The sequence below is a fragment of the Diplotaxodon limnothrissa genome, linkage group LG7 (assembly GCF_057381915.1).
Source record: "Diplotaxodon limnothrissa isolate DT_005_m linkage group LG7, D_limnothrissa_male_GT1.1, whole genome shotgun sequence".
Lineage (NCBI taxonomy): Eukaryota > Metazoa > Chordata > Actinopteri > Cichliformes > Cichlidae > Diplotaxodon > Diplotaxodon limnothrissa.
The window spans coordinates 24,129,587-24,143,252 of record NC_140602.1 but is presented as its reverse complement, the minus strand read 5'-3'; the positions used below and the strand labels follow the sequence as shown (position 1 = coordinate 24,143,252).

Genomic DNA, 13,666 nt, shown 5'->3' with positions numbered 1-13,666 from the left:
TTAGTCAGCCACTGATTGTGCAAGTTCCCCCACTTAAAATGATGACAGAGGTCAGTAATTTGCACCAGAGGTACACTTCAACTGTGAGAGACAGAATGTGAAAAAAAAATCCATGAATTCACATGGTAGGATTTGTAAAGAATTTATTCGTAAATTAGGGTGGAAAATAAGTATTTGGTCACCTCAAACAAGGAAAATCTCTGGCTCTCACAGACCTGTAACGTCTTCTGTAAGAAGCTTTTCTGTCCCCCACTCGTTACCTGTATGAATGGCACCTGTTTGAACTCATCATCTGTATAAAAGACACCTGTCCACAGCCTCAAACAGTCAGACTCCAAACGCCGCCATGGCCAAGACCAAAGAGCTTTCGAAGGACACCAGGAAAAGTATTGTAGACCTGCACCAGACTGGGAAGAGTGAATCTACAATAGGCAAGCAGCTTGGTGTGAAAAAATCAACTGTGGGAGCAATCATCAGAAAATGGAAGACATACAAGACCACTGATAATCTCCCTCGATCTGGGGCTCCACGCAAGATCTCATCCCGTGGGGTCAAAATGATCATGAGAACGGTGAGCAAAGATCCCAGAACCACACGGGGGGACCTGGTGAATGACCTGCAGAGAGCTGGGACCAAAGTAACAAAGGTCACCATCAGTAACACACTACAACGGCAGGGAATCAAATCCCGCAGTGCCAGACGTGTTCCGCTGCTGAAGCCAGTGCATGTCCAGGCCCGTCTGAAGTTTGCCAGAGAGCACATGGATGATACAGCAGAGGATTGGGAGAATGTCATGTGGTCAGATGAAACCAAAGTAGAACTTTTTGGTATAAACTCAACTCGTCATGTTTGGAGGAAGAAGAATACTGAGTTGCATCCCAAGAACACCATACCTACTGTGAAGCATGGGGGTGGAAACATCATGCTATGGGGCTGTTTTTCTGCCAAGGGGACAGGACGACTGATCCGTGTTAAGGACAGAATGAATGGGGCCATGTATCGTGAGATTTTGAGCCAAAACCTCCTTCCATCAGTGAGAACTTTGAAGATGAAACGAGGCTGGGTCTTCCAACATGACAATGATCCAAAACACACCGCCCGGGCAACAAAGGAGTGGCTCCGTAAGAAGCATTTGAAAGTCCTGGAGTGGCCTAGCCAGTCTCCACACCTCAACCCCATAGAAAATCTGTGGCGGGAGTTGAAAGTCCGTGTTGCTCGGCGACAGCCCCAAAACATCACTGCTCTCGAGAAGATCTGCATGGAGGAATGGGCCAAAATACCAGCTACTGTGTGTGCAAACCTGGTAAAGACCTATAGTAAACGTTTGACCTCTGTTATTGCCAACAAAGGTTATGTTACAAAGTATTGAGTTGTATTTTTGTTATTGACCAAATACTTATTTTCCACCCTGATTTACGAATAAATTCTTTACAAATCCTACCATGTGGATTCATGGATTTTTTTTTCACATTCTGTCTCTCACAGTTGAAGTGTACCTCTGGTGCAAATTACTGACCTCTGTCATCATTTTAGGTGGGGGAACTTGCACAATCAGTGGCTGACTAAATACTTTTTTGCCCCACTGTAAATGCTGCCCTACTGCAGACTCAGCTCAGATCAGGCCAGGAGAATGATTACAAGTTCACAGACTTTTATTTCTTATGACTAGATTTACTTTGATGTTGAAGAGCCAAGGTTTGAGAGCATCCACTTGACTAGTTCCCTTGCTGATGTTGTAAACTACCAGGTAAATAGCTCTGGACGTCAGGAAGTGAGGGTGAGAACCACTGAACTCCTCTCCACCTGTGGGGTAAACATACGGGTAGGGCCTCAAAATCACAGCTGGTGTAATAAGATATCCAAATGTCAATTTATCTTTTCAGATTTTACAAGAGGGCCAACCTGAAAAGTCCCAGACATTCAACACCATTTTCTTCTTGTCTCTTTCCCTGACAGTCCAGTCGCGGACGTCAATGCCAAAAGACGTCTGTTTTGAGTTCAGCTGAGAGCGTTTTAGCTTCATCAGCTGCTGGATCAGGCTGGTCTTTCCACTTCCTGCGTTCCCCACCACGATGAGCTTCATCCGATAGTATGGCACCGCCTTCTTCAGCCGCTGCTGAAGGAACCTGACAGGAGAGTATATATGGTTCTTTATACAAGATAACATAAAAAACAAACAAACAAACAAACAAAAAAAGCAGCAGAATGTCAACCCCGCCTGACCTGACTATGTCTTTTGTCTTGCTGCCAATGAGTTTGAGATCCAGCTGCAGCTGAAGGCCATCTAGTGGCAGGTCCCACAGTCTGCTCAGTTTTCCCATTTCATCTGGGAATGAGCGCAGGTTAGTGTTATGACTCACATCCAGGGAAGTCAGGCCTTCCAACAAGCCAATCTGGGGGGGGATCTGAATGCAAACAGCACAACCCTCAAAGACAACCCTTTACAACAATGTGTTGTTTACATTCTAGAAAGTGCTGTATACGCTCTCTTTTACCTCAGTGAGCCTATTGGCACTTAGGTGGAGTTTCTCCAGTCTGGTCCATTTGTGGATAGGTCCACTGAGATCCAGAGTCTGTATGCAGTTCTGACTGAACATCAGCTCTCTGATGATGCTGGACACCCAGGACGCCGGGCCAGGCAGGACAACGATGCTGTTGGTTCTCATATCGACTGACCGTAACCTAACAGGACGGATCGTGCAAGTAGAGAATCAGAATCTTTGAGGCTTTTTACAATTTTATTACTGATAGAACTTTTGAATTAAAATATAAGAACAGAAGGTGAGGATCTGGCTTACACTGGAAGTTCAAGTACAGCCTCGGGGATTGATGCAAAGCTATTGTTTGCAAGTTTTAGTGTCATAACCTTAGCTGGCAGACGGGACAGGGAACCTGGAGAACACAAAATAATGTTTCTACTTTAAAAAATATGATATAAATACAAATCAATCATTCTTGAATAACTCTAAATTAAAAACGTCTGATGAAACCTGTAGCATGAAGCTCTTTTTTCACTGTATGTTTAGATAGTAAAATACTACCCAGACTGAACTGATGGTGAAAGAATTAGTGTGGAATTTATCAGTCAGTTGGTAATACTCACGGAGTTTGTTCATAGAGACATTAAAGGTTTCCAGTTTGGGGCAGCTGCTCAGGAAATCTGCAGAAATATTCTCCACGCTGTTCTTGCTCACATCAAGCAACTTAATCTCAGGCAGACAAAGAGGTGTGCACAGCTCAGTGATACAGTTTCTGAAAAGAAAAGAAAAAATCGTCTTTACAATTCTGCAAATGACGTTTGTGGATCCACGATAAGATTGTTTGATGTAAAACTATCAATTTCCTTAAAAACCCTACCCTTCCATATAAAGCTCCTCCAGCGTATGCAGGTTGCGGCCCAGCTCGAAAGGGAATGTGGTGATTTTGTTGAATGAAAGGTTGAGCTGCTTCAGTGATGGACAGGTAACAGCAGGGTCAAAGGTCAGCTGGGGGCCAACGCAGTTACGAGAGGCGTTCAGCATGCTCAGCGAGGGCAGAGACAGCAGCTCCTGTGGCAGCGACTGGAGCTGATTCCCCTGCAGGTCTAGTCGAGTCAAATTCTTCAAACTCTGAGTCAAAAAACAGAAAGAAAAAAAAATGTAGCCCATATTTTTATCTTTTAGTTCTTTTTATTAGTGCAGATCGAATGCAGACCTTACCAAGCAGAGTTCAGAGGGAAACTTGAGCAGACAATTATAGCTCAGGTCCAGACGGTGGATATGCCACAGCTGCTGCTGGACAAAGCCATCGTTGAGACAGGACAGGGAGTCCAGCTCATTCCCAGATAAGTCCAGCAGGTGGATCCTCTCTTTCTCTTTCGGCAGAGCAGCAGAGTTCTCGGCAGACCCCAGCACTGACAAGGCGATAACAAGAGCAAAAGCAATAGTTTCATTACTTAGATACCTTTTATCCAATTAAAACCAATACACAAGAGCACCAGATCCACTTCAGGTATGATAGAGAGCTGGAAAAACACACTTGAAAAAAGTAGCTAGGTGTGGACCAGGAGTCATGCCTGTTGACCTGTCACAGCGCCACCATTGCACTCAGTAAGTCTTTTACAGTGTGGACAAACAAAAACACAACAGCGTGTGAAAGACAAACTGCTGCAACACAAAACATAGCAGCAGCACGCTGTGGTTTTATAGTTACAGAAATAATCTTTGGTCAGTGATGACGGGGGCAGTCCCTTCACGACATTTCGTGACTAAGACCATAAGCTCGTGGGACTGTTGCTCTTCAAGTGGTGGGTTAGAACTGATGCTATCGTTATTGCGTGTTACTGTGTTTCTCAGAACAGTGTCGAGTTTAGCAAACGTCCACAGTGTCTGAGGCTACTGTGGTAAAGCGGGCACCTAAGGACAGCGTGTATTAAGTTCAAATTAAACGGCATTCCAGGATATGGAGCCAGTTTTTACAATTCAAAGCTGCCACAGTCTTTAAGAATCTCATTTACAAAAACAAGCATTGTTAAATTTTGAATATTCCTTATTTTACGTGATGTCTTTAAGAAGGAGGTGTACATGCTTCCAGCATCCTTTCAAATGTGGATATCTTAGTGTCACAAACGGAAGTGTTATCCAAAAAAATAAGATGAATTCATGGAATAAGTTGCTGTTGTCCATGTATGATTTTATATCATTAAAAACAGGATCAGTTATCGAAGAAAAGAAGAGGCAAAGAAGAAAAACAAAGGAGAGACAAATATCAAAGATCACAGATCAGATTTTTCAGATACCTTTCTGACTCGAGCTATTCCGTCCATATCTTCTGCGAAGAGGCTCAGTGTGCTCAGTCTCAGTCTGACCACTCTGGACATACGAGCACAAGAAAGCTTCATATCAGAGTTATAGCAGAGACTGCTACAAAAGAAGGGACTGCTTAGGGAAGTAAATCTCAGAGTCCAAGAAAAGACATTTTTAGGATCATACTTTTTTTTTTTTTTTTTTTTTTTTCCCTTTTTCCCTTTTATTTTCACAAATAGTACATAATTACATAACATAATACAGTGTACAATTCAAAACCAAAAAAATAAACAAACAGACAAACAAACAAACTGATAACTAAACACACAAAAAAAAAACAAAAAAAAAAAACAGCTCAGTTCCATTACAGTGGTAGAACTTAAAACAAAAGAAAGGACTTATGCTGACTCCCCAACCCCAGCTTTACTACAAGAGATATCTGCAGTCAGATCAACTTTAGATAGCCTTTTTACGCAAGATGAAGAGCTTAACCTTACGTTTACTAGACAAAGATTTTATGAACATGGAAACAAACCTGGAAAATACTTGGCATGCCTTATCAAGAAAAGATCTCAAACACAATTTATTACAGTTATTTGTGATGCTCAGAATGAGCGCGTATATGATAGTAAAACTATAAATAGCATTTTTAAAGAATTTTATTGTAGACTATATACATCTGAACAATCAGTTAATGCACTGGAATTAATGGAGGATTTCTTTTCCAGGCTTAGTCTGCCTACTATAACAAATAAACAATAGACTACCCTTAATGCTCCCATTTCTAGAGAGGAAGTACTAAATGCTATAAAAACTTTAAAGAACGGCAAAGCCCCAGGACCTGATGGTTTTTGTAGTGAATTCTATAAAGAATTTAGTGAGCTGTTAATAGACCCGTTACTTAATATGTTTAATTACTCGTTCTTGCATAATAGATTACCTCAGACTCTAAGGGAAGCTAATATCTCTCTTATTTTGAAGAAGGGGAAGTGCGCAGAGTCTTGCTCCTCTTATAGACCGATAGCTCTTCTAAATGTGGACCGGAAGATACTTTCTAAAATATTAGCTACTCGACTCGAAATTCTTTTGCCTGTAATTATTAAAGAAGATCAAACAGGCTTTATAAAAGGCCGTAATTCTCGTAATAATGTCAGACGCCTTCTCAATCTAATTCAGGCTGCTCAGCAAAGGAACATAGGCGGTTTGGTGCTCTCTCTGGATGCTGAAAAGGCTTTCGACCGGATAGAATGGACCTACTTATTTTATACTTTAAATAAATTCAGTCTTGGTGATAATTTCATTAAGTGGGTAAAAATTTTGTATGATAATCCCCAGGCGTCCATCTTGTCTAATGGATTGAAATCAGATAGTTTCCCATTGTATAGAGGAACGAGGCAAGGCTGCCCACTGTCACCTCTTTTGTTTGCCATGGCTATCGAACCATTAGCCGAGGCTATAAGGACGACATCTGATGTACGGGGTTTGCAAATCGATTATGAGCATAAGATCAGTTTATATGCAGACGATGTTTTAATATTTATTTCTGATCCAGAGACATCAGTACCGGCTTTACTTAACATTATTGATACATTTAGTCAATTTTCTGGCTATAAAGTAAATTTGACTAAGTCAGAGGCTATGCCAATTGGGAGCTTTAATTCAGTGCCAACTAGACCGTTTTCTTTCCCCTTCAAATGGTCCCCCACAGGTTTTGTATACTTAGGGATATTTATAACTCCAGAATTTAAAGAAATGTATAAAGCAAATTTTTCCCCTCTGTTCGAGAAGGTAAAGCAAGATTTGGAGAGATGGAATTCCCTACCTGTTTCTTGGCTAGGACGTATAGCTTTGATTAAGATGAATATTTTACCTCGATTGTTATATCCTGTCCAAATGATTCCGGTTATATTTTCAAATAGAGTGATGAAGGATCTGAATAGTTGGCTAAGCTCTTTTATATGGAGCAAACGTAGACCAAAACTTAAGATGGCTACACTGCAGCTCCCAGGTTCAGTAGGAGGTCTAGATTTACCAAATATTAGAACATATCAATTGAGTACTCACATGAGTTATATTCATGACTGGGTCACAAATAATTCACACTCTATCTGGTTGGGGATTGAAACCTCTCTTTCAAAGTATCCATTAAGGGACCTATTGTTTTTCAAGAACTTTAAAGATATTAGATTGAGCTGTGATAATCCAGTCACACTTAATACACTTAAGGCCTGGCGGTCAGTATGTCGAATTGAGGAAAGGTTGAAGCTAACATCTATGTTTACTCCTATTGTGAATAATCTTGACTTTCAACCGGGGATGTTTGATATAGGATTTAAGGAATGGAAGAACAAAGGAATTCAGAGACTGAGGGACTTATTCTCCGATAATGTAGTTATGCCATTTGACCAAATGGTTGAGAAATATTCTCTCCCCAAGCATGACTTTTTCCGTTACTTACAGATAAGGCATTATATTTTGCATAGTACTAACTTTAGTGAGAGTCATGAAGTCTCTCCTGTTGAAAAATTATTATTTTTAACAGACAAAGAGGTACCTGTGAAGATATTTTATAAGGCTTTATATTCTGTACTCTCAGGGACGTCACAGAGGCTTAAAGGCAAATGGGAAAAGGAATTAGGTATAGTAATTGATGATGAGGAGTGGGAAGATGTCTGGAGTTACGCCAAATCAATATCAGTTTGTAATCGTACCAAAGCAATACAGTTAAAAATTATACATAGAATGCACATATCTATGTTTCGCAGACATCAATATAATCCTACCCTTTCACCCATGTGCCTTAAATGTAAGACAGTAATTGGTACCCTAACTCACAGCTTCTGGTCATGTTTGAAATTGCAAGAATATTGGTCTAATGTGCTATTTGAAATGGAGAAGATTTTCGGTTGTGAATTGGAGATGGACCCTCTGTCTCTCATACTGGGCCTCCCCAGCCGGCGATTAATATCCAAGAATAATAGGAGATTGTACTGTGTTCTCACCTATGCGGCAAGGAAGAATATACTACTCCAATGGATTTATGAAAAAGTACCAACTATTAAAGGTTGGAAAAGAGTAGTGTTGGATTTAGTGCCACTGGAATATCTTACATGTATATTGCATTCAAAAACAGATCAATTCTTTAAGGTGTGGGAACCATACTTGAACTATGTGGAACCTGATGTTTCTAATATTATGTTACAAGGATTCTCTTGAGTGTTTAAACTGTAATGGAACTTTAGGATCATACTTTAAAAAGCGATTAAAAAAAACAAAAAAAAAACGGCGATGACAAGTTAAATTTTAGGGCCAAAGCATAAAATACCAAATGTCTTTTAACAGCTCTTACCTCTGCGCTGGCATGTCTGCGGCGGCCCTGCTTCCTCCTTAAGGATTCCCCCCTCAGCTCCTCTGATGAATTGTTGTACGGCTTTGGAGAAAGAGCGCCAGACAGCGAATCGCTTCCTATAAAAAAAGATACACGCAGTAAAACATGAGTGCTTATTCAATACACTTGCAGTATATTTGAACCCTAATCGTTTTTACAGGGTACCAATCGTCATGCGATATGAAATTGTTGCCAACTAGAAGCCGTATTCTCTTGCTGCTGTCACCAAGGAGGTTATGTTTTTGGTCGGGTTTGTGTCTCGTTCTGTCTGCAGACACTGTAGCTCAAAAAAGGTTTCTAAGAAACTGTAATTCTTACAAGTGTGGTGTGCATTTTACTGTATTAGTATTGTATAAATATCCAAAATATAATGTCACATTTGACCTCTGACCTCTCCTTCAAGGTCGATAGATTGATCTGAAGGTTAAAGTAAGTACAGTGCAACCGATTACTGCTACTTAGAGCAATGTTAGAATTATACAGTCTCTCTGAACAGCATGCAAATCTAATAATCAAGTGTCAGTTACGTGTCTTGTTTGTTGCCCGTGCTGGAAGTTATCTAAAAGAGAAGTACAAGTAGTGCTCCAAGTCCGTTTTAGATAATATTAGGATAATATTTTCTACTCTTGGCTCTGTATAATGTTACTGGAATAGATAACCCAGGCACAAAACTCTGGCTGTGAGCACAGCAGCCCACACACAATGTTGTTGACAACTCTGGTTTATGAGGAGCACTAATCAGCCAAAACTAGGTTATGGGCAGTGGGAATGGGAGAAGCTACAGTGTTATATAGCTACAGAGTTCAAGAATATGAAGCTGAAATGCCCTCTTTAAGAAAGGCAGGTGAAAATCAGCATCCCTTTACCATCACTCTCCATGTCATCGTTGAAAAACAGGCCGTCTTCCAAAGAGGTAAAGCTGAAGCTGGAGTCGTCGCTCTCATCAGAAATGTAGCCAGAGGTCAAACATGGGTCAGTCACTGACCGAGGGGGACAGCTCACACTTTTGGACCTCTGGAGAAACTGGATGTACTTTGCCAGACTCGTGCCCTTAGCTTGAAGACACAAAGATATTCAAATTAGAGCTGCTAATTGAATCGATTTCCTCTGCAGCTTTTTTCCCATCATCCAATAAAATCCTCATCAGAGTTTCCAAGAACAGAGAGCATCCTTAGTGTGTCAGATATGTTGTTATGGTTCTGTTATGGTTCTGTGCGAGTGCTGCTACTTTTCACTTTATACTTATTCCCTTAGGTAGTAATATTTAAAAAAAAACACTGCAAATATTTCTCTTGCTGTGGATTATGCACAGCTACATGACATCTGGATAACCTGCGAGCATATCCAGGCTTTTATGTCGTCAAGATAAGTGATCTTATCATAGTGGAATGAAAAAGCATCAAAACCAGTGTCTCTAAGCAGACAGCGCGGGGGTGGTCTTTGTTGGGATTTGGCTCTATATAAATGATTACATTCAAACTCCTTGTTTTATCTAAAAAACAAACAAACATAAAATTGTGATATAAAATTTAAAAACTCAGCAGTTCTTCCTCACTGTTGTTGTAGCGTAGACTGGAAGTTCTGCTTCTTTCGGCCAGCAGGGGGCTCAGACAGGCAGCATCCAGACGGCCTAGCCTGAAGCCGCCCAGGCACAGGGCATTGTTGTTGAGGTCCAGACCCAGACGGCCAAGTAACTGGATGACTGTGGGCCCGTCACCCCTCTTCACGCTCACGGCCAGAGCCCTGCGGAGGTGCTGCTCGTGGCAGCCTCGGCTTAACAAGAGTTCCACCAGTTCCAGAGGTCCACCTCTCTCACAGACCTGAAAAAGACAGGCCATGATCGAGACTGAACTGATTGTCTTATTACAGATTATTCGAGCATGACTGGGAATTGAAAAACACATGAGTGCTAGTATTATTAGTAATGAAGCTTAAGTATCATCAAACACTGTACCAAAAAATTCTTTAGTAACTCCAGTCTTATCCATGTCTCAACCCCTTACTCTAAGAATGATATCACGAATGCAAGTCACCGAAAAAAGTTTCCTCCATAAGATCAGCTCAGCCTTTTAGAAAGGGCGACGAGCCTGGACATCCAGAAGGAGCTCACAGTGGACTTCCTGCTCCTTTGTGTTAAAATGAGCTAATTGAAAAGGTTCAGGCACACAGACAGGATTCCTCCTGGGCACCTCCCTTTGTAGGTTTTGTAGGAATATCCGACTGAAAGGAGAACCTGATGGTTGCCCCACAGATTGCTGGAGAGATTACAGAGATTACATCCTGTCATGCCTGGGAACACCTAGCGTTCCAACATGGGAGAAGGACAGAATATCCTGCTACTGTGACGTGTCTTTGGAGAAACAGAAGAGGATTAATGGATGGATGGATGGATGGATGGATGGATGGACGTACATAATATGTAGTGCTGAACAAAAAAGTAAAGCTGAGGCCTGTCAGAAAAATCAGGGTACTCCTTATGTACGACGTCGATCATGATTGGGACATACACATGTGGGGTTCATCCTCTGGGGAAAATGAATGTCTCCTCTAGGTTCAAAGTCACAGTTATTAATCTTTAAAGCAATGGAAGAGCCACTGTCTATTGAGACAAAATTAAATGGGGACCACTGAGGCTCAGGCAGAGCGGGTCACTACCAATGAGACGGTCTGTGCATCAATCCCTCGGCTCTTATGGTCCATGTGTCGAAGTATCCTTGGACAAAATGCATCCATAGGAGAGTAAGTGTGCATGTGTGAATGTCAGATAAAAGTGCTTAGTCATGGGTAAAAGCACTGTATGCCTGTGTGTGACTGAGTGAACGAGTCAAATCACTCTGAAACCATCGTGACCTCTGACCTGGTAAATGAGAGACTCATTTTTGGTCTTCTTGTTGATGTCAGCTCCCAGCTCAATCAGACACTCAGTCATTGTTGTATCTCCATCCATGCAGGCCTTTTCCAGCATGCTGTAGTGCAGCTCTGAGTCGCACCACATTTTAGACAGAGCCAGGCACACCGACTTCCGCAGCTGATCGCAGACAGACAGAGAGACTAGGAGTCAGAAAGGGCAGCAAGTCTGCTTTCTAGGAAAGCATGTCACAGGAAATATTAAACCAGCAGACAATGGCTTAAACGATTAACGTAATGCGTGGTCATTTGTGTTCACAGAGTAGCCTGTGTTTCAACACAACTGCTTCCTGATATTGGGATAGAGACTATTACCCTTGATCTTGCAACACAGGAAATAATAATCATGAGTAAGGAAGTAATTTTTTTCAAATTACTGGTCAAGTTTAAGTGTCTAAATAAAAAAGGTCAGATATTTGGAATCAATATCTGTATCTGATGATGCCTAGTAGAAAACATTTAAGATCAAACTGATCACAAGGATGTGAACATGTGTGTTGAATTTTAAAGAAATTCATTCAGTTGTTGTTGCTGCGGTGGTCTAACTTACTGGGCTGATGCTCTGGTCAGTCTCTTCTCTAAGGCACTGGAAGATGTGCCTGTCAAAGTCTTCTTTCTGCAGTTCAGCAGCTGCTCCTGAACAGGCGTCCAGCATCCTCAATGCCACCTGTAAACACTGCAAATCAGACAGGAGGAGAAAGTTTACGAGGGCAACACTGTCAGTACTGCCTTTAACAAGACACACAGGGTAGAAATTAGCCTCAAAGGGCACAGCATCCTGCCTTTGAAGGCTTGATTTAAGATCAGATCTACAATTCTGTGACTGTATCACTGTATCCAGACGGCTAGCAACCAATTACATCATAGCATGTGTAATGGCTATTAGCTGAGCTGTCATCCAAATGTGAAAAGTAGGGATTTAAATATACATAAAAATTGGTTATTAGCGTTTTTTTTTTAAATTGGTTATGTCTTTAATCGTATAGGATAGGATGAGATAACATTATGAAAAGAAGAACTCCGTAATTTACATTCTGTTCAAATGGGAGCTCTAAGATTTTTTTCTTCAACCCAATAATGTAATTTTTTTATTTTTAATGAAACTACAGGGCGGGTTTATTACGTCATGGCGTTATATCAGAGTAGTAACACTTGGGTCACCTTTAGCAGCATCTCAGAGTCTTCTCTGTACTGAATGAGAGCGGTAACCACAACGGAGGCCAGTACAGGTACGATCATCCTCGAGAGCTTCTTCTTGGACACAACGTAGGTAAGCAGGGTCAGCCCCCAGTAGTGTATCTCTGGAGAGGGCAGGAAATTTAGTGCGAGTGTAGTTATTTGCCTTTAATAAAGTTCTGTTGAGAAAAAGCTTTGTGTTTTTTGTTTTTTTTTCTTCAGGCAGCTAAAGGCAGTAAACACAGATTTAATGAAGTGAACAAAGGGATTAGTTCAGCTATTCCTAAGTGAAAAACTACACCCCGGATCTCCCTGCAAATCATGTTAAGAGAAAGTTTGGCATTTTTTACAGTGACAAATGTGTACCTCGTTCCTGCGGGAACATTTGTAGTGTATGCAGCACTGTGTCTATCGCCCCCTGCTGGCACAGAAGATCCACCGCACCAGAGCAGTCAGCCAGAGCAGACAGCACCTTCAAACCACATGTTTGAATGGCTGAGCTGCTGATGAACTGTACGCACGTGCATGCATAGAAAGGGAAGAGAGACCAAAATGAATTACAGATAATGCTGCATTAAGTGTTTCTCAAGTGTTGCACACATCTGCATCAGCAGAACGTTAGTAACAAATATAAATGTGGTTATGTACTACTGGCATGGATGAAACATTAATTAGAATAAAAGTTAATGGATATATATCATTTTAGCACACCGTGTAATATATAATGACATAAAACAACTTTCATTAATCTGAGCTTTACTCTTATTCTCTTTTGTCCTTTAGAGTACACTGAAATGCTCAACAGCAGACAGGTTCATGATCTGGGACTCAGTCTACTAAGACTAAGAGAAGTTTCTTGGGTTGTAAAACAAATAAAAATCACATTATCCTTAACATATTTGTCTCAAACGTGAAAGAGCCCCAGTTTGTGAAGAGGAATAGACACAAATCCAGCCTAAGCCATAATCTAGTGTACTTTCTGCGCATCCTAAACACAGACAAATAGGAGGCTTGTGTCAGGAAGCACATCCAGCATAAAAACCGTCATAAATCCAATATACGGATAAAGCCACTGTGGTGACCCCTTGGAAATAAAACAACAGCCAAAAGTGCCCTGTTTGAATGCTCATTTTGAATGATTATGCCTTCTTTAGCACTCTGGGTTTCAAATGCACAAATTATTAAGTTAAATAAACTGCTATTCAGACATTATTCTGCCACAGATGTCACGGCCTTTGGCAACAGAGTTTTTGCTGTTTGTGTTCTTTTAAAACATAATGAAGCACAAAAAACATATTCAGTTATTAGTCATTGTGTGAAGTCGCGACTTCTTTATCATAAAACACTAAATATGAGACAAATGACTGTTTAGACTTGACAGACGTTCACTTCCTCGATGACATGTGGTGTC

General features: G+C 41.0%; 1 protein-coding gene across 1 annotated transcript in view; it reads right to left on the bottom strand.

The window, feature by feature from the left end:
* The window catches only part of lrrk2 (leucine-rich repeat kinase 2), a 34,405-nt gene that overhangs the window by 10,197 nt on the left and 10,542 nt on the right, over positions 1-13,666 (bottom strand). Inside the window, exons 15-30 of the mRNA XM_085359466.1 lie at positions 12,622-12,766; positions 12,241-12,380; positions 11,630-11,755; positions 11,030-11,200; positions 9,728-9,992; positions 9,039-9,227; positions 8,134-8,249; positions 4,778-4,850; positions 3,699-3,892; positions 3,358-3,608; positions 3,104-3,252; positions 2,799-2,892; positions 2,496-2,682; positions 2,224-2,405; positions 1,903-2,126; positions 1,676-1,803 (exon numbers count right to left, since the gene is read on the bottom strand). Coding sequence (XP_085215592.1) covers positions 1,676-1,803; positions 1,903-2,126; positions 2,224-2,405; positions 2,496-2,682; positions 2,799-2,892; positions 3,104-3,252; positions 3,358-3,608; positions 3,699-3,892; positions 4,778-4,850; positions 8,134-8,249; positions 9,039-9,227; positions 9,728-9,992; positions 11,030-11,200; positions 11,630-11,755; positions 12,241-12,380; positions 12,622-12,766 — 2,634 coding nt within the window. The remainder of the gene's footprint in view (positions 1-1,675; positions 1,804-1,902; positions 2,127-2,223; positions 2,406-2,495; positions 2,683-2,798; positions 2,893-3,103; positions 3,253-3,357; positions 3,609-3,698; positions 3,893-4,777; positions 4,851-8,133; positions 8,250-9,038; positions 9,228-9,727; positions 9,993-11,029; positions 11,201-11,629; positions 11,756-12,240; positions 12,381-12,621; positions 12,767-13,666) is intronic.